The sequence below is a fragment of the Leopardus geoffroyi genome, chromosome C1, assembly GCF_018350155.1.
Source record: "Leopardus geoffroyi isolate Oge1 chromosome C1, O.geoffroyi_Oge1_pat1.0, whole genome shotgun sequence".
In the NCBI taxonomy this organism is placed as follows: domain Eukaryota; kingdom Metazoa; phylum Chordata; class Mammalia; order Carnivora; family Felidae; genus Leopardus; species Leopardus geoffroyi.
Genome location: NC_059328.1, coordinates 31,070,171 through 31,097,870, shown reverse-complemented (window position 1 = coordinate 31,097,870; position 27,700 = coordinate 31,070,171). Strand labels below are relative to the sequence as shown.

The 27,700-nt window shown below is 46.1% G+C and overlaps 1 protein-coding gene across 1 annotated transcript; it reads left to right on the top strand.

The window, feature by feature from the left end:
• The first annotated feature begins 70 nt into the window (after positions 1–70).
• PPT1 (palmitoyl-protein thioesterase 1) lies at positions 71–27,660 on the top strand. Its single transcript, XM_045482319.1, has 9 exons — positions 71–315; positions 4,935–5,044; positions 5,267–5,394; positions 5,705–5,775; positions 7,569–7,671; positions 22,073–22,163; positions 23,418–23,516; positions 24,817–24,888; positions 26,117–27,660. Exons 1-9 carry the CDS (start codon positions 105–107, stop codon positions 26,237–26,239), a joined length of 1,008 nt encoding a protein of 335 aa, XP_045338275.1. The 5' UTR covers positions 71–104; the 3' UTR covers positions 26,240–27,660.
• Positions 27,661–27,700: the final 40 nt, after the last annotated feature.

Here is a 27,700-nt window from a genome sequence, read left to right as displayed (position 1 = left end):
TACACAGCGTTACGAGGATTAAATTTGCTAACAGGGAAAAAGCACACAGAAGAACGTCTGATGTTCAGTAAGCGTTGAATGACCCTGGGCATTCATTTTGATTGATGGTGGCGGGCGGGGGGGAGCGCGCGGTCCGCCCCCGCAGGCGCCGGGTCCAGGCTCCGGGAGCGCGGTCACGTGATTGGGTCAAGATGGCGTCGTCCAGCTGTTTGTGGCTTTTGGCCGTCGCTCTCCTGCCGGGGTCTTGCGCGGCACCTGCACTGGGGCATCTCGACCCGCCGGTGCCGCTGCCGCTGGTCATCTGGCATGGAATGGGTGAGTGAGGGAGAAGAGAAGCAGGAGGGTTTGGCGACTCCTCTTTCCCAACCTGGGTTCGCATCGGCAGAGTGCGAGGTGGAGAGCGAGGACCGTGGTCGCACAGCACCAGGCTGGCCCGACGTTTTAGGATTTGGGGGAGGGGGGGCTCCTCTGCATTGGAAAGGGAGAGAGGAGAAGGGGCTGTCTTTTGGTGAGCTCTGGCAGAGACCCGTGCGCTGCGTTAGAGTATTTTGGGCGGTTCTTGCTTAATTCTCACGGCGCTGGGCAGCGTCAGGCACTTGAGGCAGTCCTGGCTGTGGCTGTATGACCAGGACATCCATCCTTTTATTCATTCGCACACTGAATAGAGATTTGTTAGGTACCTAAGGTTCATGTTTCCATTTAACACGTAGTTATTAAGCACCTACTAGATGCTGAAGATAAGACCGTGAACTAAACAGACCAAAGTCTTTGCCCTTTCTGAACTTATTTTCCAGGGGAAGACACAGACTATAAAGAAATAACTAAAACATGTAATATGTTTTAAATAAAATGGTGGCTAATGCAATGGAGAAGAGTAAAGCCGGGAGCGGGAGAGAAATGGAGATGGGGCTTGCAATTTTATAAGCAGGGTCAGGAAAAGATTCACCCAGAAAGTGACATCTGTGCAAAGAGCTGAAGTGGATGAGGGAGGATACCCTGTGGATAGCTGGTAGAAGGAACAGCAAATGCAAAGGCCCTGAGGCAGAAGTATGTTTGATATGTTGGAGGAACAACATTCAGGTCAGCGGGGCTGGAACTGAGTGAGCAAGGAGAAGAAAATAGGGGTTTAGGTTGGGGTGGATGGGGATGCTGGGCCTACAAAGGGAGTTGGCTACAATGAGTTGGAAAGCCCTTGAGGGATTTGAGCACATGAGTAACATAATATGACTTACACTTTAAAAAGGACCACTCTAGTTGCTATATTAAGAATAGGTTGTAGAGGGACACAGACATTTGCAGGGAGACAAGTTAGGAAGCAATTGCAACAACTTAAACAAGAGATGGTGGTGGCCTGAAACAATATAGTAATAGAGGAGATATTGAGAAGCGGTCAAAGGTTGTGTGTCTTCTGAAGGTGGAACCAATGGGATTTATTAACGGATTAGATTTGGGATGAGCAAGAAAGAAAGGAGTCAAGGATGATTCCATGGTTTGGGGCTGGACAAGTTGAAGGATGAAGTTGTCATTTTACCAAAATGGGGAAGCCTGTACGATGAGCAAATTTAGGGTAGGGAGAAGATCAGTAGTCTGCTTTTGGACTTACTAGATTTGGGATGCTTGTTAGACATCCAGATGTTGTAGAGCCATTTGGAGTGTGGAGTCTAGAACAGAAATACAGGTTGGAGATTTATGTTGGGAGCCTTCAGTGTGTGGCTGGCATTTAAAGCCATGAGACTGAGCAGGATCATGGGAGCGAGTGTACACGAGGAGAGAAGAGGTGTAAAGATTGAGGCCTGAGGCGCTGCCAACATTTGGAGGTTGAGAGGAGGAGAAACTAGCTAAGGAGACGGTGGTGGTGGAGGAAAGTCAGAAGAGTGCAATGTCCCGGAAGTCCAATGAAAATGTTTCCAGAGGAAGGGAGTAATCAGCTGCATGGAATTTTATCAACAGATCAAGTGAGAACTGCTTATTGGATTTAGCAATCTGAAGATCACTAATAACCTTAACAAAAGCAGTTTTAGGGGTGCCTGGCTATCTCAGTTGGTTGAGCATCTGACTTGTGATTTCTGCTTGGGTTACGATCTCACGGTCATGAGATCGAGCCTGGTCTTGGGCTCTGCGCTGGGCATGGAGCCTGCTTAAGAGTCTCTCTCTTTCGGGGCGCCTGGGTGGCTCAGTCGGTTGAGCGTCCGACTTCGGCTCGGGTCATGATCTCACAGTCTGTGAATTTGAGCCCCGCGTCTGGCTCTGAGCTGAGCGCTTGGAGCCTGGAACCTGCTTCAGATTCTGTGTCTCCCTCTCTCTCTGACCCTCCCCCGTTCATGCTCTGTCTTTCTCTGTCTCAAAAATAAATAAACGTTAAAAAAATTAAAAAAAAAAAAAAGAGTCTCTCTCTTTCCCTCTGCCCCTCTCTCCCGCTCACACTCTTTCTTTCTCTCTCTAAAACAAATTAAAGTAAGTAAATAAATAAATGAAATCGTTAAAAGAAAGAAAGAAAGAAAGAAAACCCTGAAGAGGAATTACAGTCAGCAAATATAAACAGTTTTCTCAAAGCTCTGTGCTGGGTTCCAGGGCTACTACAGTGGAGTTAAAAGAAGTTATTATGAGACAAATAGAGGATGCTTTAAGCCTCAGCTTTTCCTTCTTTAAAAATGAATTCTTAAGGTTCCTCTTAAGTTAGAAATGGGATGATTAAGCTCAAAATGGAAAATGATCTCAGCCTACTTCTCCAACTGAGTGACCAGTCACTTTTCTTCCAGTTCTTGGTTTTAGTTCTTTGAAACAGGAAAAGAAACAGGGCTGGGAGTAGGACGACGCAAGGAGACCCCTACATTGCAAAAGTTAAGAGGGCACTCACTTTCTAGCTCGTAGAAGTTCAGGGTCAGCACTTGCACGAACCTGCGAGTGAGTACCTCCTGAAATTTTGTGCCCTAGGCGTTTCACTTTTCTTTCCCTAGTCCTAGTCCTTGAGTTTGATTCCTAAGTGCTCTTGACTCTACTAACCCCAACTGTTCCAAATGATAAGGCAGGGTAATATGCACCTCTGCTTACTTTTCAGTTATGAATTCGGTGTCCCAACTGTATTGTGTGGGCTTTTGAAGTTTGTTATTACTTGAGAAAACACGAGCCACGCAAAAAATGGTCTTTTTTTTTTTTTGAGGTGAAATTCATGTAACCTACAATTAACCATATTAAGGTATGCAATTCAGTGGCAATTGGTGTATTCATAATATTGTTTTACCAGCGCTCCTCTCTAGTTTCAAGTTTTTTTCATCATCCCAGAAAACACTGTACCCCGTAAGTAACCACTCTGTTCCCCACTCCCAACACTTCCTGTCCAATGTCCAATGTCCAATCTGTTTTCTGTCTTTATGGATTTGCTGGTTCTAGATATATCCTATATAAAGGGAATCAAACATTATGTGACCTTTTGTGTTTAGCTTTTTTCACTTATAATAATATGAATTTAGTGTGAATTTAATGTGAATTTAGGTTCATCCACATTGTAGCATATGTACATATGTATGTAGCATGTGTATTTCTTTTGTTTTTTACAGCTGAATAATATTCCACTGTATGTGTATACCACAATTTGTTTACTCACTCATCCATTGGTGGACATTTGTGTCACTTCTACCTTTTAGCTATTATGAATAGTGCTGCTGTAAACATTGAGGTACATGTTTCTGTATGGGCATGTTTTAATTTCTCTTGGGTAGATATCTAGAAGGGAAATTGCTGCATCCTATGGTAATTGTTAGGGTTACCTTTTTGAGGAACCACCAAACTTTTCACGATGGCTGCATCATATTACATTTCCACCAGCAATGTACAAGGGTTCCTGTTTCTCCACATCCTTGCTTGCTACTTTCCAGTGTTTTTTTTTTTTTAATTTTTTTTTTTAACGTTTATTTATTTTTGGGACAGAGAGAGACAGAGCATGAACGGGGGAGGGGCAGAGAGAGGGGGAGACACAGAATTGGAAACAGGCTCCAGGCTCTGAGCCATCAGCCCAGAGCCTGACGCGGGGCTCGAACTCATGGACCGCGAGATCGTGACCTGAGCTGAAGTCGGACGCTTAACCGACTGCGCCACCCAGGCGCCCCTCCAGTGTTTTAAATTAAAGCCATCCTAGTGGGTATGAGGTGGTATCTCATTATCGTTTTGATTTGCATTTCCTTTTTTAAATTAATTATTTATTTTAGTGTTTATTTTTGAGAGTGGGGAGGGGCAGAGAGAGAGAGGAGGACAGAGGATCAGAAGCCAGCTCTGCACTGACAGCAGGGAGCCTGATGCGGGGCTCAAAGCTCACCACTGGAGCCAAAGTCGGTCGCTCAACTGACTGAGCCACGAGGTGCCTCGATTTGCAGTTCCTTAATGACCAGTGATGTTGAACGTGTTTTCATATGCTTGTTGGTCATTTGTATATCTCCTTTGGAAACATGTCTGTTCAAGTCCCTTTTACATTTTTAAATTAGGTTAACTTCTTGTTGAGTTGTAAGAGTTCTTTGTGTATCCTGGGTATTAAACCGTTATCAAATATATGATTTGCAAATATTTTCTCCCTTTTTATTTTTTCCTTTTGCAAATATTTTCTCCCATTCTGTATGTTTCACTTCAAGAAAAATTTTTGTTTTTAATCTTTATTTATTTTTGAGAGAGAGACAGAGTGTGAGCAGGGGAGAAGCAGAGAGAGAGGGAGGCACAGAATCTGAAGCAGGCTCCAGGCCCCGAGCTGTCAGCACAAATCCCAATGCGAGGCTCGAACTCACAAATCGTGAGATCATGACCTGAGCTGAAGTCGGACGCTCAGCCGACTGAGCCACCCAGACGCGTCATGTTTCACATTCTTTATAATGCCCTTTGAAGCTTAAAACTTTTTAAAAACTATGTAACCTGGTTCATGAATATCTGCCATTGTCTTTGTTGTCTAGGAGACAGCTGTTGTAATCCCTTAAGCATGGGTGCTATTAAAAAAATGGTTGAGAAGAAAATACCTGGAATTTATGTCTTATCTTTAGAGATTGGGAAGACCCTGATGGAGGTAAGGCCCTTCACAGCTCTGTTCCTTTGAAGGTTTGCTGACTGATTTCATAGAATGTACTATTAAAATGCTTTGTCTTGCATTTTTAGCAGCAAATCTTGCAATGATACTTTAACTCTTGAGTGGCTTGTGTGCAGATTCCAACGAAACAAATTTGCCTTCTTAGAGAAGACACCAGTGGTGGTTCTCATCCCCATCCTTCCTCTGTGGCTCCTCTTTTAGGATGTGGAGAACAGCTTCTTCTTGAATGTCAATTCCCAAGTAACAACAGTGTGTCAGATTCTGGCTAAGGACCCTAAATTACAGCAAGGCTACAATGCTATGGGATTCTCCCAGGGAGGCCAATTTCTGTAAGTCCTGTTCTGTGATGTCATACGACTTACATGGGATTGAATTTTTTTTTCTTTCATTCAGATCTAGCCACTCCTCTAATTCTTTTGAGCTCTTCATCTATCTTGGCAGGAAAACTATTCTAAGATGTCTCCATGTAAAAAGCTTTATGGAACTTTATTTTCTGTGAAAGAATAAGGATTTGTTTGGCCATCTGGAGGAAATCCTGACACTCCCTGGCTTTGGGGAATCACAGAGAATGAAGTAGCTTCATCCGGGAAGTTGGTGGTTGATGATATATTTCCATCTGATAATCCTTTTCTCCCCCAGGAGGGCAGTGGCTCAGAGATGCCCGTCACCACCCATGATCAATCTGATCTCGGTTGGGGGACAACATCAAGGTAACCTTGGCCTCTTTGCCTCCTTTTTTCTCTGTTCTAATCCACACGACCACTTGATTTTATTTATTTATTTATTTATTTATTTATTTATTTATATTAAAAAAAATTTTAACGTTTATTTATTTTTGAGACAGAGAGAGACAGAGCATGAACGGGGGAGGGTCATAGAGAGAGGGAGACACAGAATCTGAAACAGGCTCCAGGCTCTGAGCTGTCAGCACAGAGCCTGACACGGGGCTCGAACTCACAGACCACGAGATCATGACCTGAGCTCAAGTTGGATGCTTAACCGACTGAGCCACCCAGGTGCCCCTGTTTATTTATTTTTAACAGTGTATTTATTTTGAGAGAGAGCACACACGCACACCCGTGTGTGCATGAGTTGGGGAGGGACGGAGAGAGAGGGTGAGAGAGAATCCCAAGCAGGCTCTGCACTGTCAACACAGAGCCCAGCATGGGGCTCGGTCCCACGAACCATGAGATCATGACCTGAACCGAAATCGCGAGTCAGATGCTTAACTGACTGAGCCACCCATGCTCCTTGTTTTTAAAAAACACAAGTGTTATTCAAATGCATGTTGGTAAAAACCTTATCATTCATTCAGTCAACAAACATGTATTGAAAATCTGTAAGACAGACAAGGTCCCTGTCTTCAGGAAATTAACATTCTAGTTGGGGGGTAGGGAAGAAATAGACAATGAAGCAAGGAAATAAATAAATACAGAGAGTGAAAACTATGATCAAGAAAAAAAAAATAGGACAGGGGGTCCCTGGGTGGCTCAGTCAGCTAAGCGTCCAACCCTCGGTTTAGGCTCAGGTCATGATCTCACGGTTTGTGGGTTGGAGCCCCAGGTCTCTCTCTGCCTCTCTCTGTGCCCCTCTCCCAGTCATGCACATGCCTGCTCTCCCTCTCTCTCAAAATAAATAAACATTAAAAAAAAAATAGGATAATACTTAAGAGACAGGGCAGTGGTTAAACGTGTGGGCTCTAGAGCCAAACTGCCTGTGTTCATATCCTGACTCTTAGCACTTCGTATCTAACCTTGGACAGAGTATTTCATCTTCCTGTTTAGAAATTTCTTATCTGTAATATGGTACAAATAATGATTTCCTCTCTTCATGGTCATGAAGATTAAATGAATTATTGCCGACATATGGTTAGAACTATGCCGGGCAAACCTGAAAATGTTATTGATGAGGATGATGAAGGTGGAAGGTGTAACTGGGGGAAGGGTGGGAAATGGGGTTAGGCACTACTTGAGTTAGGGGAGTCGGATGTGACTTCCCGAAGCTCCAACCTGAGAGATGAAATGAGTCCAACCACTGAAGCAGTGAGAGAGGAAATACATCTACCAGGGAACGGCCGGTGCCAAGGTCCTTAGGCAGAAAAGAGTATAGGAGCGTCAGGGGGAAGCTGGTTATGGTATGCATGCTCTACGTTATTTTCTTTTTTAAGTGTTTATTTATTTTTGAGAGAGAGAAAGAGAGAGAGCAAGCAGGGGAGGGGCAGAGAGAGAGGGGAACAGAGGATCCAAAGTGAGCTCTGCGCTGACAGCAGAGAGCCTGATGCGGGGCTCGAACCCATGAACCGTGAGACTGTGACCTGAGCCGAAGTCAGACGCTTAACCAGCTGAGCCACCCTGGTGCCCCTCAATACATATTTTCTTGAGGAATAAGTGAACGAGATCAGAGGCTAGTTCAGGTCTGTTTTATTCCTCACAGTGCCTTGTACATAGTAGTTACTCAGTACACAATTCTTGAAAGAATGGATATTTGGCTTCTGCTGTTGTAGGTGTTTATGGACTCCCTCGGTGCCCAGGGGAGAGCTCTCACATCTGTGACTTGATCAGAAAAACGCTGAATGTTGGGGCTTACAACAAAGCTGTTCAAGAACGGTATGTATGGTTGGCTAAAAAAAGATACAGAACTGTCATTGCATGAAAATATCATGCTGACTTTCATGGTAGCAGTGATTCCAGGAGTAGGGGCCAGTGATATTCAAATGAGAGGCTTTTTGTAAGTATCTCTGTGCTATCTATTCAGTTATATTGTAAACCTAAAACTGCTTTAATACTAATTTTAAAAAGGAAGGGAGGGTATTCTTTTAATACACATATATATAAAGTTTATTTTATTTATTTTGAGAGAAAGAGGGAGAGAGAGGGAGAGAGAGAATCCCAAGCAGGCTCTGCACCATCAGCGTAGAGCTCAACATGGAGCTCAAAGTCACGAACTGTGAGATCATGACCTGAGCCAAAATCAAGAGTCAGGCGCTTAACCGACTGAGCCACCCAGGGTTTTTTTAGGGTATTTTTTTTTTTTTTTAATTTTTTTTTTCAATGTTTATTTATTTTTGGGACAGAGAGAGACAGAGCATGAACGGGGGAGGGGCAGAGAGAGAGGGAGACACAGAATCGGAAACAGGCTCCAGGCTCTGAGCCGTCAGCCCAGAGCCTGACGCGGGGCTCGAACTCACGGACCGCGAGATCGTGACCTGGCTGAAGTCGGACGCTTAACCGACTGCGCCACCCAGGCGCCCCGGGTATTTTTTTTTTAATATAGAAAGAATGTCATTAAAAACAAAATAAATTTCCATCTTAAAAAAAAACTAACAAAAGAGCCTTTAAAAAATCCCAAGCCCAAGAAATTACCGTATATATTTTGGAGGACAGATTCTTTGTGTTGTCAGTAACGAGGGTTTAGCCTCCTATGTCAGTGTTTGCAACTACTCAGATGTGTTTGGATATTTAAAAATGTACAGAATCACTTTTGGAGTGTATTCTTTTCAATTGTTTCCAAGCTTAAATTGTACATCAGAACCCCTGGGAAATTCATCAAAATGGATCCTGGGGCTTCATTCCTGGGATCAGAGATTAGATTTGGATTTAGTAGGTGTGGAGTATTCTAAATGATAACAGGTCTGGCATCGACTAGTATGGCTCTGGTAGCTACCCTACAGGTTTTCTTTTTTTTTTTTTTTAATTTTTTTTTTAACGTTTATTTATTTTTGAGACAGAGAGAGAGACAGAGCATGAACGGGGGAGGGTCAGAGAGAGGGAGACACAGAATCTGAAACAGGCTCCAGGCTCTGAGCTGTTAGCACAGAGCCCGACATGAGGCTCGAACTCATGGACCGCGAGATAATGACCTGAGCCAAAGTCGGCCCCTCAACCAACTGAGCCACCCAGGCACCCCTACCCTACAGGTTTTCAAAGCATATCATTCTTGTCTAATACCAATTCTTCAATACAACACTTCCTTGAAGCCATTTTCCAGGGTTCAGCCTTGCCAGTGACTCACATATGGAAACAACTACAGCTAGCTCTCTCTTCCTTTCCTACCCTTTGGCTACATGCACAGCGACAAAGCTGTGTTGGGTCAGTAGTGCCACCTGGTGGTCAGTGAAAGAAACTAAGATACTTTTTTTTTTTTTTTTAAGATTTTATTTTATTTTTCTCAAATCCACCCAATGTGGGACTCAAACTCATGACCCTGAGATCAAGAGTCACGTGCTCCACCGACTGAGCCAGCTAGGCACCCTGAAACTAAGATACTTCTATGTCTCCACCCCCTTTCCCATTAGGCATCTCAAACCTCTGCTAAGCTTTACCCCTAACTCTGTTTTGACTAGTCACAGCTCGGTTGTCTATATTCTACGTGTTCTCTCTGCTCATGGATATGTGTGACTTCTTTAAACTTCATTGTTATTTATTCTTTACTCATTATTCTTCTAACTCTTGCCCAGATGCCTCAGAAAAATTCAGCGTTTTCTTTCTTTGTGTTTCTTTTGTGAACCAAATACAACCCTTGGCAATCAGAATTATTAGTGACTATAAATGAGCAGTCATGGCGGGGAGCCAGTCACATGTAACTGATTAAAAGTGGTAGATTGATGTGTTTGTCTTCACTTCCTCCTTTTACTGGAATAATAATCAACTAGTAGCAAAAGAATAAAAAGTAATAAACCCACAAGGGCAGAGAAAACAGGAGAGAAGAGACAATAAAAGATGTCAACACGTTTTTAAAAGAAAGCAGATGAATGAGTGATAATTGTTTTAGCAGAAAACGTTGAAACCTTGTATGTCTATAGAAGGATGCACTGACAAAAAGGGAACAGATTCACTTTTTATAGCTCCAGAAAGGGTCAGGAATGAGGTGCATAAGATCCTTTGGAAGGTAGAGATAAGTGCCTGGGGCTAAAAACAGGACTTTTTGTTGGGGAAAAATTTTTCTATATAAGGAATGATCAAACCGCCGGTGCACATCCAAGTGATTGCTCCTCCCCCATTGTGACAAAAAAAGCAAAATTTATTCTCTGGAGCAATTTAACTAGAGAAGTGCCAGCCTCTGAGACAACAGGCACAGGATGGTGGTAAGACACCACATAGAAAACCCACGCCTTCCCCCTTCCCTCCCACTCAGTTCCCAGAATGGTAGCCTTGAGGCTTCTTACCTGCTAGGGTGTTGTTCAGCGGCAGGCCCTCTCTGGAAAACCTGACTGGCCCCAGAGAAAAGATCTACAGGTTGATGTTTTGGAATCCTCCAAGATAATAGGATTCCTCTTGACCCCCCCCCCCCCCCCCCCGAGGTGAAGCCACCAGGAGGTAGGCTCTGTTCTCACATGAGGAGCCTCCAGCCAGCTTTTGTGGTGTCTGTATAAACCATGAGGCCGGACCCCCAGTCAGACATCTGAGGAAAGCTTCTAAGGTGAAAGATCAAAACCAACCAAAAGTATAAAAAGCAACCTAGAAAGAAAAGATGGCAGTTCAAGGAGCCAAAGAAAACCTTAAAAAAAAAAAAAAAGCCTATAATTATTATCTTTGGAGATAAAGAATTATAATCCAGGGCATCAGAAAAGAATGTGAATGAAACCACCAATCAGAGAGTAAAAGAGAGCTCCTGGAAATTAAAAATAAACAACAACAACAAAAATGTGAGCGCAATATGGGAATATGCACTTGAGGAAATCTCCTAGAAATTAGAACAAAAACTCAAAGTGGTTAAAAGGAAAAAAAAAAAGAGAACTGACAAAATGAAAGACATTTAGCTGTTTAGCTGTTTGGGAAGTCCAGTTTCTGACCCATAGGAGTTCTGAAAGTCATCCAGAGGAAAAGGGTGGATTGGAATTATCAAAGAAGCAATACAAGAAAATTTCTCCGGTCGACAGGACATGAGTTTCCAGACAGAAAGGGCTCGCTAAGTGGTTAGGGCAACAGTGAAAAAAGATTCATGTTGAGGTACGCTCCTGTGAAATTTCAGAGCACCGGGATAAAGAGGAGACCCCAGGGAGGCCGCCCACAGACAGAATCCGTACTACTGACCGCCCCTCCTGCCAGCAGCACTGCTAGCTAGAAGGCAGTGATGCAGTACCTTTGTGTCCTTATTTATGTACGTGTGTATTTATTCATGAGGGGATGGGGAGGAACAGAGAGAGAGGGAGAAAGAATCCCAAGCAGGCTCTAAGCTGCCAGCACAGAGCCCAATGTGGGGCTAAAACTCACAATCCGTGACGTCATGACCTGAGCTGAAGTCGGATGCTTAACCAACTGAGCCACCCAGTACCTTTGTGTTCTTTTTTAATTCTTTAAATGTATTCATTTATTTATTTAGGGAGAGTGAGTGAGCACAAGCAGGGGAGGGGCAGAGAGAGGGAGAGACAGAATCCCAAGCGGGCTCTACACCATCAGCAGAGAGCCTGCTGCGGGGCTCGAACTCACAAACTGTGAAATCATGACCTGAGCTGAGATCAAGAGTCAGATGCTTAACCAACTGCACCACCCAGGTACCCCACCCACGCACCCACAGTACCATTGTGTTTTAAGGGAGAGTGATTTCCATCCTAGAATTCTATGCCCAACCTTCAAGGAGCAACCAGATGTGAAGGGAAAATAAAGACCTCTTCAGACATGGGAGAAAAAAAAGAATGCCCCTCTTTCTAGGCACCTGTTGGGAGACACTCAGTTCTATCCCGTCTAGTTATGTGGCCTAGTATGTCTTCAAACCTCCTCCTCTTCCCCAGCATGGAGTACGTGGTAATAACTTCCCTGCACAGAAATTCAGTGCCGTGCTCAGTTCTTACCAAGTAGGCAGGTTTGGGCTGTTACCACTAGTGGTGTTGTGTTGAAAGTATTTACTCAACTTGAACTTCCTGTTTCCGTTATTTATAAGTATTGCGGTGGTTTTGTCTTCTTTTAGTTGCAGTTCTAAAGCATTCCATTCGTAATTCCATCAGCTGTTGCACTGCAGTTTGCCAGGCCCTGTGGTAGGTCTGGCAGATAAAGGGAGAATGAGACAATGACGGTCCCTGCTGTCACGCAGTAACCTGTCAGTGGGGAAAAGGAGGCTCCAAGTGAACAGAGGCAGGGACCACCCCTAACAGTGCTAAGGCCGTGGTGGAAAGAAACAGGATGCAGTGGTGGAGGGTAGTGGAGGCCGTATCTACTCTGGACAAAATGGTCTTTGGAGAATAGGTATTGAGGCCGGGATCTGAAAGATGAAAGGGAGCACAGGAGGAGCTAAGGGAAGAGCCATCAGGCGGAGGGAACAGTAGGCACAAAGGCCTGATCCTGGGACACCTTGGGCTCGTTCTAGGCCCTGGCAGCAAGTTTAGTGATAGACCGGAGAGTTGGCAGGGGCTACATAGGCAGGGACGTGCAGGTCACGTCGGCAGTTTGGGTTTCCTTCAAAACATCAGGAGAAGCTACTGGCAGGTTTTAAGCAAGGGAGTAACATGGCCCGATACATGTTTTTGGAAGGTCTCCACTGCTTTGTAGAGAGCAGATTGGAAAGTGGGTAGAGGAAAAGCAGGGGCTGTTGCAGCATCTTGCTAAGAGGTGATGGTGATGTGGACACTCAGTGAGATGGAGAGAAGTGGAATGACACGAGATACGTTTCATAATGTAGCTGAACTAGACTGCAAGCCAGGATACATCTCAGCATGTATCACATGGTTTCCCTGGGGAATGGATTCTGAGTTCTCACCAGTTCATTTACAGATTGATACTTCTCTAATTTTATGGGGTTGCTTTTTCTTTGTAAAGTTTATTTTATATTTCTATGTATATCTCCGGTTAGCAGATGGTCAGTATGAGATTTAAAAAGGCAGGTAGTCCCAGTAGAGAGGCGGGAAGGGGGAGGTGAGGGCATAAAGGGACAGAAGGAGATTGTGTTCTCCTGGCAGTATGTTCCTAGGCTGCCCTTTGTACCCAGAAGGATTCTCGTTGCAGGCGAATAACCAAATCAAACCAAAGTAAATTTTTAAAGTAGTTCATAGTCTGTTGGTACTCAAGGTTTCAGAGGTTCTAGAATCAAGGAATGGGAGTCACAGACAGCCAGGTCCATCTGTCTCCAGCTGGCATTGCTGCTACCTCTCTCCACGCACACCAGCCTCTCTGGCCACCCACATGGCAAAAGGTGGCCTTGCCCGGCTTCCAAGTTTTTTTTTTTTTTTTTTTAAGTTTATTTATTTTGAGAGAGAGAGAGTGATTGAGCAGGGGAGGGGCAGAGAGAGGGAATCCTAAGCAGGCTCTGCGATGTCAGCACAGAGCCCGATGCAGGGCTTGAACTCACAAACGCTAAGATCACGACCTGAGCCATGAGATTGGATGCTCGACCAATCGAGCCGAGTTGGATGCTCGACCGACGGGGCCACCCAGGTGCCCCAGCTTCGAAGTTTTTAATCGTCTCTGCTTAGGTTATTATCTCAGGCGAGGCTGGAATCTTCTGTCCCAATTCCTGAGGAAGGGACTGTGCCCCAGCTCAGGTCAGGTCTCTGTCATTGACTGTGGCCACAGAAGTGGGACCTTACATACCAGTTATACTTGTCCCTGTAACCAGGAGGGGCAGGGCAGGAAGCATACAGTTCCCAGACAAGGGAGGGTTGATTTTGACTTAGGCAGGGACCCCTCAAGATGTCTTCTACACTGTTGAGATCATTCAGCCTTAGCAAAGCAAATTTAATGGAGTACTCTGGGAAGCTAGTGAGGGAGGCATTTTCCCGCACCAGCCCCTGGCCAGGCTCAGTGCGGGCAGCAGTGAGGAATGGTGAGGGTGACCATTCTCTCTCACCTTGTGGATGTGAAGTCTGCCTTCTAGTTCCCCTTTGAGAAGCTGGCAGCCCTTCCTGGATTTCTCCTTCTTCCGGTTTCCACCTTGCTATCCTGTGCCCATCCCTGCCCCAGGGAATACTGCATTGTTGCCCTGGCCTCACCCTTGGCCTCTCCTCTTCCTCTGGGCCAGCTCTGCTCTCCTAAGTGGCCCTCCCCTTGGTCCGCAGCCCTCAGCCCCGCATGCCCAGTGCTTGGCAGGGCCTCTGCCCCCAGCAGCTCTCATAGAGCGCTCATCCACAGGTGTCCCACTGTCCCCATGCCTTCACCCTCAACTTGTCACTCCCTTTTCTGGAAATACTGAGGCAGCCACTGAAGCTCCCTTAGGCACTTTTTAACTGTTCAAAACAGTATAAAGAGTAATGTAATCTGAGACCTAAAAGTAATATTTTGTCATATTTGTCTCAGATATTTTAAGAACTGAAACATTTCAGATAACACTGAATTCTACATATCTCTGCCAGGTTCCGTTCTCTGTCCTCCTTCTCTGGTGACAACCATTGTCAAGAAATTAGAGTAGTAGAAGGGCGCCCAGGTGTCTCAGTCGGTTAAGTGTCCATCTCTTGGTTTTGGCTCAGGTCATGGTCTCACAATTTGTGGTTTCGAGTCCCACATCAGGCTCTGTGCTGACAGCTCAGAGCCTGATTGAGATTCTCTGTCTTCCCCTCTCTCTGCCCCTCCCCCGTGCGTGCCGTCTCTGTCTCCCTCAACATAAATAAATAAAACTGAAAAAATTCTGTCCATTAAAAATATTTTGTGTATTTATATACATATCTATCCTTAATAGTATTATTTTATATATTTAAAACGTTATGAATATCTTGCACACTTTATGCTGCAAATGAGTTTTTCACTCAATATTATGTTTTTGAGATCTAAACATGTGGTTACATATACATCTAGTTCATTTGTCTTTTTTTTTTTTTTTTTTTAATGTTTATTTTTGAGAGAGAGAGCATGAGTGGAGGAGGGACAGAGAGAGAGGGAGACACAGAATCTGAAGCAGGCTCCAGGCTCTGAGCTGTCAGCACAGAGCCTGACACAGGGCTGGAACTCATGGACTGAGAGATCATGACTTGAGCTGAAGTCAGACACTTAACTGACTGAGCCACCCAGGCACCCTAGTTCATTCGTCTTGACTGCTTCGTGGCATTCTGTATTCTGTGACTACCACAGTGTATTGATTTCCATATTACAAACATTTTGGCATTTCTAGTTTCTCATTATAACAAACAACTTTGAGAGAACACCCTTGTGTTGAAAAGCCCAGTCTGTCTTCCTGCGTGTCTTCTTTACTTTTACACCACTACTCTACTCACACAGGACACTTCACTTCCGGTCACCAAATGTGTGGTGGTTTTCCCACACCGACGAATTCCCTGTGACATCAGCTGGGTGTCCTACAATTTAACTCAATTCTGACACTGTCTACCTGGAGGTAGCGTCAGATCCCGCAGGTGAAGGGCTCCCACAAGCCTACCAACCCCCCACATGCCCATTGCCAGTAGTAGGTCTGTGGGTTACCCACAACCTCTGTCCGACTTGGCTGCAAAGTGGAGGTTCCCTCTCCTCAGTTTGACTAATTTGCTAGAGCAGCTCACAGAACTCAAGGAGACATGTTTACCAGTTTATTAAAGGGTGTGATAAAGGATACAGTTGAACAGCCAGATGAAGAGATACACTGGGTGGGGTCTGGGAGCGCTGGGGTCCCAAGCGCAGGAGCTGGGGTGGGTACCCTTCTGGTGTGGATGTGTTCACCAGCCTGAAAGCTCTCTGAACGCCCACTTCAGAGTTACTAACTCCATTTCCAGCCCCCAGCCCCTCTCTGGAGAATGGAGCAGGGTTGAAAATCCCGAGCTTCAGATGGAGGTTTGGTCTTTCTGGTGACCAGCCCCTTCCAGGAACCACCTAGGAGCCCACCCAGAGCCTCCTGAGTAGGACAAAAGATGCTCCCAGTATTCTTACATAACACTTAGGAAGTTACAAGGTTTTAGGAGCTCTGTGCCAGGAACCGGGGTTGGAGACCAATATATGTATTTTCTATTACTTAGCTGTCCTCGTACAAGAATTTATCTGCTAGCAGAATTCACATGTAGACTTTTAGTGATTCATTGGGTAATTTGGGGAATGCTCCGTAACGTCTCTGCTTTAGTTTCATCATCTGTAAAACAGAGCAATAAGTATACCTTACGAATTGTAAAGAAGGTTAAATGAGGGGCGCCTGGGTGGCGCAGTCGGTTAAGCGTCCGACTTCAGCCAGGTCACGATCTCGCGGTCCGTGAGTTCGAGCCCCGCGTCGGGCTCTGGGCTGATGGCTCAGAGCCTGGAGCCTGTTTCCGATTCTGTGTCTCCCTCTCTCTCTGCCCCTCCCCTGTTCATGCTCTGTCTCTCTCTGTCCCAAAAATAAATAAACGTTAAAAAAAAAATTTTAAAAAAAAGAAGGTTAAATGAGTTAATAGGTGTAGAGTGTTTAACATAGTAACAGTACTTCGAAAACACTCAGTGCACTGAGCTGCTGTTTTGGTGGTTAGCGTGTGCATTTTAGACTTGACTGGGTATTGCCAAGGTGGTTGTACCAATTTCTATTCCCACCAACAGAGTGTGAGTGTTCCTGTTTTCTCCAGTCTTACCTTTTTTTTTTTTTTTTTTTGAGTTTATTTATTTACTGGGGCTCCTGGGTGGCTCAGCTGGTTAAGCATCCAACTTTGGCTCAGGTCATGATCTCACAGTTTGTGAGTTCGAGTCCCATGTCAGGATATGTGCTGACAGCTCAGCTTCAGATTCTGTGTGTCTCTCTCTCTTTCTCTCAAAAAGAAACACTAAAAAAAAATTAAATTCTTCATAAACATAATTTTTTAAAAAGTTTATTTATTTTGGGAGAGAGGGAGAGTGAGTGCAAAAGAGAGAGCACGTGCGCTTGCGAGTAGGGGAGGAGCAGGGAGAGAATCCCCAGCAGGCTCTGTGATGTTAGTGCAGAGCCCGACGTAGGGCTCGATCCCACGAACTGAGAAATCATGACTTGAGCCAAAATCAAGACTTGGATGCTTAACTGACCAAGCCACCCAGGCGCCCCTCGTCTTACTAACTTTCGATCCTATGTCACATGTCTGTCAGTCAGATGTGTGCAGAATGGTTTTGCATTCCAATCTGTATGTGCTGTTGGACAGCTTGAACATCTGTTCACAGTTGTTGTCTGCTCAGGTGTCCCTTTTCTGTGAATTGCCTATTCTAGTTTTTGCCTGTTTTTCAGTTGGATGCTCTTTTTCTTACTGATTTGTAAGTATATACACGCATGTGCACGTGTATTATGAACACTAAGCCTTTCTTTGTTAGGTATGTTACACTTAACTTCTCCCAGCCTGTGGGTCATCTTTTTACTTATGGTGTCTTCATTTCATGTAACGGGTTTTTTATTTTATTTTTAGTTTTTTTTTTAATTTTTTAGAGAGAGACAGTGCATGGGGGCATGCACTAGTGGGAGAGGGGCAAAGGAAGGGGGAGAGAATCCTAATAAGCAGCCTCCACTCCCACATGGGGCTCTGTCCCATGACCATGAGATCATGACCTGAGCTGAAATCAAGAGTTGGATGCTCACCTGACTGCAGTTTGGTTTTTTAGACGGTTTTATTGAGCCACGATTCACATACCATACAGTTCTCTCATTTAAAGTGTATAATTCATTGGGTTTGGGTGTATTACATTACTTTTTAAGTTGTGGTAAAACATATATGTTTGTAGATGTTTATATATAATATGTTTATATTATATATAAAACATAAAAATTTGCCATTTGAATCATTAAAAAAATTGTTTTAATGTTTTTATTTATTTTTGAAGGAGAGAGAGAGACAGAGAGAGAGAGAGAGACAGAGAGACAGAGAGCATGAGCGGGGGAGGAGCAGAGAGAGAGGGAGACACAGAACTCAAAGCAGGCTCCAGGCTCTGAGCTGTCAGCACAGGGCCCGATGTAGGGCTCGAACTCTTGAATTGTGAGATCATGACCTGAGCTGAAGTCGGATGCTTAACCGACTGAGCCACCCAGGCGCCCCCCCGTTTGAATCATGTTTAAGTGTACAGTTCAGGGGCATTAAGTACCTTCACAGTGTTGTACAACCAGCATCTGGGGCAGTGCCTTCTGACTTGGATTCAGGCCACTTTATCAGTCCTTCTGACTGATGCACAAAGCTATTCTCCTACCCCATATTTTCCTCTCATTTTTTAAAAACGTTTTGTTTTTATTCTCATGCTCTTCATCTACCTGGGGTTTTCTATGCTTGAGTCTGTTTCTGGGCTGCGCTTCTGTTCCATTGGCTTATTTGTCTATTTCCACCCAGCGACCACGCTACTTCAGTTACTATAGCAACGTTTACCCAGTTCCTCTTCAAGTCTTGGCTGTGCTTGGACTTTTATTGTTTCATCTCGAGTTTATTTATTAAAAAAATTTTTTTTAATGTTTACTTATTTTTGAGAGAGAGAGAGAGAGACAGAAAGACAGAGCTTGGGTGGGGGAGGGGCAGAGAGGGAGGGAGACACAGAATCAGAAGCAGGCTCCAGGCTCCGAGCTGTCAGCACAGAGCCCGACGCGAGGCTCGAACCCACAAACCGTGAGATCACGACCTGAGCTGAAGTCGGACGGTTTCAGTGTGCCCCTCATCTGGAGTTTAAATTATTGTCAGGTTCTACCAAAACTCATCTCGTGATTTAGATCAGACCTTCTTAGCGTTTGGCCATCCCCTCAGCGCATCCCCTCAGCGCACGCTCTGCTGCATTCCTTTCGCTCCCCTTCAGGCGCTTGTTCCTTTTACTCTAGGACTTGAGCAGCATTTCCCCTTGCGGACTCTGCGCGAGCCTGCTGGTAAGCAGCTGGCTTCAGAGCGTGGGAGAGGAGGGACAGAAGGGGATGGTGACAGGTGTGAGAGCACTACCTTTTGTGGAATTTGTGCCACGCGTGGACACACTACCGAGCTTTACGGCTCTTGTTTAATTTTCACAACAACCCTGCAAAGAATCCGGCTCAAGGGGCGCCTGGCCGGCTCAGGCAGAAGAGTCTGCGACTCTTGATCTCGGGGTCGTGAGTTCGAGCCCAGTGTTGGGCATAGAGATTACTTAAAAAATATAATCCAGCTTAGAGAGGCAAATACCCATGATTCCAACCTGGGTCTGTGCAATACACGGCTGTGGGTGCTGTGTGCACCCCACAGTCCGCAGAGACAGTACTTGTGTATCGTGGTTAAGAGCAAGGCTTGGGGGGGGGGGGGGGGGGGGCGGGGCGGCCAGACTGCCTGCTAGGCTATTCTGGCTTTATTACCTCCCAGCAGGACGACCTCGGGCAAGCTGCTTAATCACTCTGGGTATGGCTGCCTCATTTGTAAATACGAGGCTAATAATAGCATCTCCCCTATGGAATTCTTGTCAGGATTAAATAGGTTAATGTCTGTCAAGTGCTTAGAAGAGGCCCAGTGTATGTAAATGCTGTACTCATGCTTCTACTATTGTCTCTAAGCCACAGTGGCTAGAGCAGGCCTCACGGATAGAGGCTCCAACTGGGGGTGGTGGGGAGTAGGGGGTGGGGGGGGGGTGCCTGGATGGCTCAGTCAGGTGTCCCGACTTTGGCTCAGGTCACCTATCTCATGGTTTGCGAGTTGGAGCCCCACACTGGGCTCCTGGCTGTCGGCACAGAGCCTGCTTTGGATCTTCTGTCCTCCTCTCTCTCTTTAAAATAAATAAACGTTAAAAACAGAAAGATGGAAAAAAAGGCTCCAACTTCTGGGGCGCTGAGCCTCGTGAGCAGGCTGCATTGGAAAGAGTGTGGACTCAGACAGATTTAGGCTCCTAGCTTACCTTGTCTGTGACTGTGTAGCGGTTTTGAGAGAGGTGCTTAACCTCCCTGAATTTGGCCCTTCACTGGTGCAAAGGAGGTGATAATAGTACGAGCCCATGTTTCTTCTCTGCCTCCTGAAGAACCGTCCGCCTCCCCCCACGTCTCCACCTCCCGCAGCACTTCAGCTTCTGCTCAGCCTCAGGCCCTTCCCCCCACTGCTGCCTGTGCACCCAGCTTCTCGCAAACCAAATGTCCTTCATTTCTTTCTGTTGCCCCTTCTTAGCTCTGTTTCCTTTTCACACAAAAAGGTGACCTTAGACTACCGCCTTTTCAGCCATTGGGCTCCCCGCTGTCATTCTGGGTGTTCGGAACCTGGTCTGGCGAGATCCAAAGACATTTGCATTTATGCACTTGACATTTAAAAAAAAAAATTTTTTTTTTGAAGTTTATTTATTTATTTTGAGAGAGAGAGCACGCACCAGCAGGGAGGGGCAGAGAGAGAGAGAGAGAGAGAGAGGGAGTGAGAGAATCCCACGCAGGCTCTGCTCTGTCAGCACAGAGCCCGACGTGGGGCTCGAACTCACGAACGGTGAGATCATGACCCGAGCCCAAACCGAGAGCCAGACACTTCACTGCCTGAGCCACCCAGGTGCCCCTCACTTACCGTTTTTTGAAGGAACTCTGGCCGCCTGTGTGGACGTGTGTGTGCTCAGGCTAACCACTTCTGAGCATTTGACACTGTTGAGCGCCCACTCCTGAAGCTTCTTCCCTTGTTCTCCTCACCGTCCTGCCTTCCCTTCTGCTCACATCTCCACATCCTACCCCTCCTTCAGCGCCAGCCGACTTGTTTCGGAGCTTGTCTGGCATCCCTGTCTCGGTCCCTTCCCTTCTGCAGAGCCGTCCTGCTGAGCGTCTGCTGTGTGCCAGCCAGCGTGTCGCTGCTGAGGGAGCTAGTCGTCCTTGGGGGGACAGGGAGCCAGCTCGCACAGGGTGAGCGACCACAGTGTTAGACCAGTGCCGATGTCAATATTTCATAAGTGGTTGGAGTTCATCACATGTTAAAAAATCAGTGAAAACTAAACATTGAGAGCATGAGCAGGGGAGGGGCAGAGAGAGAGGGAGACACAGAATCTGAAGCAGGTTCCAGGCTCTGAGCCGTCAGCACAGAGCTCGACGCGGGGCTCGAACCCACAGACCGTGAGATCATGACCTGAGCCGAAGTCGGACGCTTAACTGACTGAGACACCCAGGCGCCCCACTTCCCAAACATTTATAAAGAAATTATAGAACATCCCTCTGACTGCCGACGGGCTGACAGCGCCCCCCTTTGACCTCAGTCGCACCTGCCCTGGGCGTGAGGAGCGCTGACCTCTGCTGCTTCCACTGGGCTCTCATGCCCTCCTGCTCTGCTGAGTGGAACTTTCTAGATCATCACCTCCGAGGCAGCTCTTCCACTCAGGCTGGAGAGCTCGTGGTGTAGAAATGTTTCTTTTTTCCCCTGCCAGCCTGGGCTAGAGAGCCCCACCTGTGTTCTGACTCCTCCTTTGCCCCAGAGGACTTCTCCCGTCAGGTTCATGCTCAGCTCTCGGTGGAAATGCTGCGGTGTGGATCCTGGTGTGGATATGGGAACTGAGTGGAAGTGCCTGCAGGGAGGACTTGGGGAGGGGTCAGCGTGGGTGGGGGAAGGCCCGGAGGGGAGGGGAAGCAGAGAGACTGGAGGGAAAGTAAAAGGACGTGAAAACCTGTCTGAACTAATGCTATAAACAACACCAGATCCCTACCTTTTGTCTTTAAAAATCGTGTGACCTACCAGAATCCTGCACACTAGTGTCATCAGTCAACGATAGGAAAAACGCTTTGCGATTGAAAGGTTAGACCTCCCTCCCAGCCTGAGGATGGCAAGGTGGGTGAAGAGAGAGCGATGGGATGGTTGGGTGCAGAGGAGACAGAGGTGGTGATGGCTGAGTCTCTCGGGAGGAATGGGAAGCAGAGGAGGGTGAAGGAGGTGGGGTTGTGGGCGGGACAGCCTGTGCCACCCTGACCTGGAGGTATAAGTGTGGTAGGGCTCACGGCCATAGTGAAACCAATATTGATGAGTCCTTTTCCTAACTCTGTGGGACTCTTGTATCGTGCTAAATAGCACTTCCTTGCCTCCGGTGTCTTGTTCATGGGGCTCTTGAACTGTTTCATCAGTGGAAGGCTTGTCTGCTCTATTTACGGGCCAGGCCTGGGACTTGGCGGCTCCGGCTCCGATCTTTCGTCCTTTTGAAGTCTCTTTGTGCACGGTCCCCTAGGCACAGGGGCATGCACCCAGCGCGCTGACTGACCTGCAGCTCGGTCCCCTTCACTCATTCCTTCTTCTTCCTGCAGCCTGGTGCAAGCAGAATACTGGCACGACCCCATAAAGGAGGACATGTACCGCAACCACAGCATCTTCTTGGCAGATATTAACCAGGAGAGAGTAAGCACCCATCCCAGGCTGCCGTCCGTAGCTGTGCATTCATTTTGCTTCTGGGGCAGTACGAACAGACCAGCTGTGACTGTTTACCCAACGTATCCTGGGCAGAACCTGGGAAGCAGAAGTTCTGTTTTTTGGGAGGCAGTGCTTCTGAACTTTGTTTCCTTTTAGGAAGGCTGAGATTCTTCTGGCTTTCTCCCCGTAGGTCCTTTTCCTTTCCTTGTGTTGAAGAAGCAGGGTAAGCTCAGCAGGTTGCTGGCTGGCTTAAGTGGAACTTCGCAGCTGCTGTCTTACTGAGGGAAGCCTTCCTAGTGGGTCCCTTTGGGGTCAGATTTTCTCGGAAGCAAGATTTACTTAGAAGAGAGACTGCGGAGTGGGTCCCAGGCATGAGCTTGGTTTGAGCGATTCTGGTAAACTACATGGCTCAATTTATAGCTGGCTTATTTCGAAATTTTGGGGTTTTTAAAATTTTTTTTTTTAATTTGAGAGAGAGAGACAGTGCGCATGTGCATGTGAGCAGGGGGACGGGCAGAGGGAGAGATAGAATCTTAAGCAGGCTGTATGCTCAGCACAGAGACTATGACCTGAACTGAAATCAAGAATCAGATGCTCAACCCACTGAGCCACCCAGGCGCCCATTTTTGTTTTTTAAAAATTTTATTTATTTATTTTTGAGAGAGAGAGAGCGACAGCACAAGCAGGGGAGGGGCAGAGAGCGAGGGAAACACAGAATCCGAAGCAGGCTCCAGGCTCTGAGCTGTCAGCTGTCAGAGCCCAACGCGGGGCTCGAACCCACAAACTGTGAGATTATGACCTGAGCCGAGGTCGGATGCTCAACGGACTGAGCCACCCAGGTGCCCCCGATTTTTGTTTTTTAAAAACAAAATTTGAGGGGCAGTAGGGGAGAAACAGAGTAGTATTGCAGAGCCACTCAGAATGTGTAGTTTCTCATTTTGCCTTGGCTTTCTCTGGGTAGTAGCCTTTAACCTGTGTGATGGATGGCTATAGAGTGCAGTGACAGACTCATGGCCGCTGGCGTCTGTGTGCTCTGGTTGGTTGGGGTATTGTCAGTCAGATAGGATGGTAAGAAAAGGCTGTACAAGATACATTCTGGGCAGGGAGCTGGAAAAGCAGTCCATACCATGGAGAAGAAATATGGTGGCCCAGGGTCGGGGAGACCAGAGCACTGAAAGGCTTTAACATCCCTGCTGGAACCTGATGATGTTGTCCCTGAAATACTGCTGGCCTTTCCTCCAGGGTGTCAATGAGTCCTACAAGAGAAACCTGATGGCCTTGAAGAAGTTTGTGATGGTGAAATTCCTGAATGATTCTGTGGTGGACCCAGTGGATTCTGAGGTGAGACACTGTATGGGCACAGCAAAACATGCCAGGAGACCGAAGGAGTAAATGGTATTAAAACACAGCTGCCTGCTGGGGGGAAAACCTTCAGTCTCTTTCTGCCACCTCTTGTGTAGCTTAGGGCATCTTCACCTGAGGTCTAGAACTGGGACAGTGGGGGCTGGAACCCCCGCCACCTGAAATTGTTTGCAAAATTATGAAGTTCTGTTCTCTGAAGAAAGGTCTAATGCTTTTACCACATTTTCCAAGAGACCTGTGACCCAAACCACCAGCCCAAAGTCTGTAAATCCCTGAGGTTGGCACGCAAGGTCTGCCTTGACCTGTCCTTTCAACCCAGTCTTCCTTCATTACCCGCTTCATACCCTAGGATCAAGCCATCTTGTACTTCTTGAAGTGACCCAGAGTTGGCCTGTGTTTCTTTTACGTGCCTTTGTTCATGCTTTTTAGTCTCTAGAGTTCCCTTCCCTGGGCTTTTCCACCTGATGAGCTCCTATTCATCTATCAAGGCCAAGCTCAAGTGGTCACTTCTTCCATCCAGGATGCCATCCCTATTCCAAGTAGAATTTGCTCTCTCTTTTGCAGAATCATCACATTATGTCAGGCCACCAGGGACTAGCAAACTATAGCCTGCTGGCCAAATCCAGCCTGCCATCTGCTTTTGTATGGCCCATGAACCACTTTTTAATGGTTAGAAAAAAAATCAAAATATCTGATGACATAATTATATGAATTCATATTTCAGGGTCCAAAAATAAACTTTTATTGGAATACAATCATATTCAGTTTTAATTTTATTTATTTATTAGTCATATTCCTTTTTAAAATATCGTCAGTGGCTGCTTTTGTTTACAATGGTAGCACTGGGTAGTTGCACCCACGTGGCCCTTAAAGCCTCAAATACTTTGTATCTGGCCTTTACAGAAAAGTTTGCTGGTCCTTGTGCTACACAGTTGCTTCTGTGCCTCCGTAGACTGTTGAAAACAGGGACTATATATATATATATATATATATATATATATATATTTATTTTCGGGTGTGGAATTTAGCACGAGGATTTTCACAGCATAGGTGCTCAGTAATTGTAGGAAACAGGAATTCTGGAGAATTAGAAAGTTCTTGGGAAAGATGAACTCCTCCCTCAGGATCCACCCTGAAAAAGAGATGACTCAGATAGACTCTATTTTTATTCTTCGCTACAACTTTGTGATACTGTTGGTTATCTTAACGACCAGCCAGTCTCAGTCTGACAGTGTGTGGCTATGTATCTGATCTGACCTTTCTTCCTCCTCTCCTGCAGTGGTTTGGATTTTACCGAAGTGGCCAAGCCAAGGAAACCATTCCCTTGCAGGAGACCACTCTGTACACACAGGTAACTGGGGAGGAGAAGGGTGCTGTTTTTTTCCGCTCCTGGTTCCTTAAGCTGCTAGGTTCTTTGGTGATAGACCCGGTCCCGTACACCTGGGAGCTGTGGATGCCCGGAAGCGTCCGGCTTTGATACGGGTCCGGCTTTGATACGGGTGAGGCTTGTTAGGGTGCTGATTGTTACACCAGCTTATCAGGCGCCGGTTTACAGAAATGTAGATCCCAAATGAAAGACCTGTACCTCGTGGTTTTCAAGTATGCGCAACGGTCACATCATCTCCAGCTCCTTCCTTCTGATAAAAAGGTTCAGAACTGGCTTCTTTTGCTGCTGTGCAGGGTGCAAATCCAAGAATCCCCGTGCATCATGAAAACATAGGAGAGGTGTTACTTTAAAACATGAACAGATACGAAGTCTCGTTTTGAAATTTAGGGCGGTGACCGGGGGAGCTCCTGCAAGAGCCCGAAGAAGCGCAGTAGGCCCCCCGCCGTTTCTCAAGCAGAGGTCGCACCATTTCATGACCTCTAGTTCTGGAGCCTTCCATGCTGTTGGGACTCTCCCAAAAGTCACAAGTGCTGTCTGCACCACTTGCCTTCAGAGGCCAGTGGTCTCCTCTCTTAGCTTTTCTCCTGCATCTGGTGCCCCAGCTTGGGTGAGATCAAAGGAAAGGGAAGCTGGGGTCTATTGAGCTTTGGAAATTACAACTAAGAACCTCCCTATCGTGAAAGCCAAACCGACGGTAAGCTACAAGCAACACTCCGGCACCGTCGACTGCCCGTCGTCCCAGCCGTACGTGTTCTGTGGCACCGTGGGTAATGCCATCCTCAACTGCAGGATGGGGAAGCGTCTTGAGGTTTGTTATTGAAGGGTTGGCTGTGTTTTAAGTTAATGTTTTCCTGTCTTTGGCTCAGTCTCACTTAACTGACATTTTGAGGCAGTTTTGTCTGTGGCTTGCCCACCCACATAGGTGGTCCTCCAGAAGCTTTAGGAAAGTTTCAGAAAGAATATAGAACTCCAGACAACAGTCTCAATTACATGTGTGTTTCGAACGCTTAGGAGGAAAACTGGAAGGAGGTATCCTTTTTGGCATTTTCAACAGACAGTACAGCTAAATTTTACTACGCAGGGCAGAGACTGCTTTTTGGGCATTTATCGCCAATGAACATTCTTTCTTTCTATTTTAACTGTAAAACTTTTCATTAGGCCTCTTGACTAACTATGGCCTTTCTCTCTGCAGGACCGCCTGGGGCTAAAGAAAATGGACGATGCTGGCCAGCTAGTGTTCCTGGCTGTAGAAGGGGACCATCTTCAACTGTCGGAAGCGTGGTTTTATGCCCACATCATACCTTTCCTGGAATGAAACCCTTGTAGTTTGCACCAGAGCTCAGGGAGCCCCAAGCGCTTCTGAACCAGTAGGAGACAGTTCCCTTCATGCCTCAGCCTGAGCTCACATCCAGCTTGCAACTAATCCTTCCCTCTACTTATCACCTAACATGCCCTGCTCAGAAAGATCTAAGATTCGAACCTTATCCTTTGCCTCATCCTATCAGCATATGGTGTTGAATGCAAGTTTAATTAGTTAATAACCATGCATGGAGATTATTTTACAACCCCTCAATGTGGTCAGGCTGTCTTAGGAAACAGAGTCTGCTGCAGATCAGTGTCAGAACTGTGCCCAGGCCCAGAAGAGGCTGAAACTAAAGCAGTTAGAGTCTAAAGGCAGACACCTTGTTCAGGAAAGCCTAGCCGCATTTCAAGCCAAGAGGTAGCCGGGATCCAGGCCCGAGGTGACCATAAATGCTCTCTCAATTTTCCTGGTGGCGATTCAACCAGCGCTTTTTAAAGGATTGCTTAATGTTTCTGCAGAATTTCTTGAGGCTACTCTCTTTTCTCAGTATATTGTCCTGTGGTAGCATTTGATCTGTTCTGCTAGGCCACCGTCTGGTCTCGGTAGCACTCTTTTTGTCCCTTCAGGTAGTGATGAATTAGGTGCTCTTCACAAAAGGAGGGAAGTGGCACCCAACTGGATTACTTAAGGGAGGGGAGGGGGGTGTACATCTTGCTTAACTTAGGGGAGTGAAAAAATTGTACAAGCAGCAATAACACTGTTATGTCAACTATACTTGAATTTAAAAAACAATGTACAAGTAGAAATGAAAAATGACAAGGCAGCTGGTTCTTCCCATTCCATCCTTGATTAACCTGTCCTTTCTCAGTATGACCAGTGGTCTAGATTCTAGAGGCACTCTGTTGCTGGTGTTAGCAGACAATGGGAGGAAAAATGGGAAGAGATCAGGCTAATTCCCATCTCAAAAAACCGTATTTATCAGTACGCTGTAAACTATATCTGATGTATTTGATGAAAAAAAAGGATGATATGCTCAAAAAGTTTGGGGAACATTGTATACACCTTTTCTCCTGTTGGAGAGCAACTTACATTCGAATATTAATGACTCAGAATTCCTGTTTTTAGAGTAAAGAAAACTAACCTTAATCTACTGTTTCCCACACGGAGCATGGACATCTTGGCCGCCCCCTCCCCACCTGGAGAAAACCTATCAGCACTTCCTGGAAGACTGTTCTTCCAGAATGCCAATTTGAGATAGGATAGCTATGCAGGAGGGAAGCACCTTGTTAGTGCTGCAAACTTTACCCTTTATGACTTTCCCCTCACCTTTCTCAAGCCTTATTTCTCAACTAAAAGATGAGGATTAAGGGTAACAAGTGGGGGAACATGAAAAAAGTTTTATGACATTGTCTAAAATAAAGAATAGTTTCTTATCCTTGGTGTCCTTTTTCTTTCTTTTCAATATTCTTACAT

What these genes read in the sequence shown, in the direction of transcription:
- PPT1 (XM_045482319.1), top strand. Translation starts at nt 105, where the DNA reads ATGGTGGCGGGCGGGGGGGAGCGCGCGGTCCGCCCCCGCAGGCGCCGG. An exon ending in AACAAAGCTGTTCAAGAACG is followed by an intron (nt 7,672 to 22,072) that starts GTATGTATGGTT and finishes TTCTTCCTGCAG; the next exon opens with CCTGGTGCAAGCAGAATACT. An exon ending in AGACCACTCTGTACACACAG is followed by an intron (nt 24,889 to 26,116) that starts GTAACTGGGGAG and finishes TTCTCTCTGCAG; the next exon opens with GACCGCCTGGGGCTAAAGAA.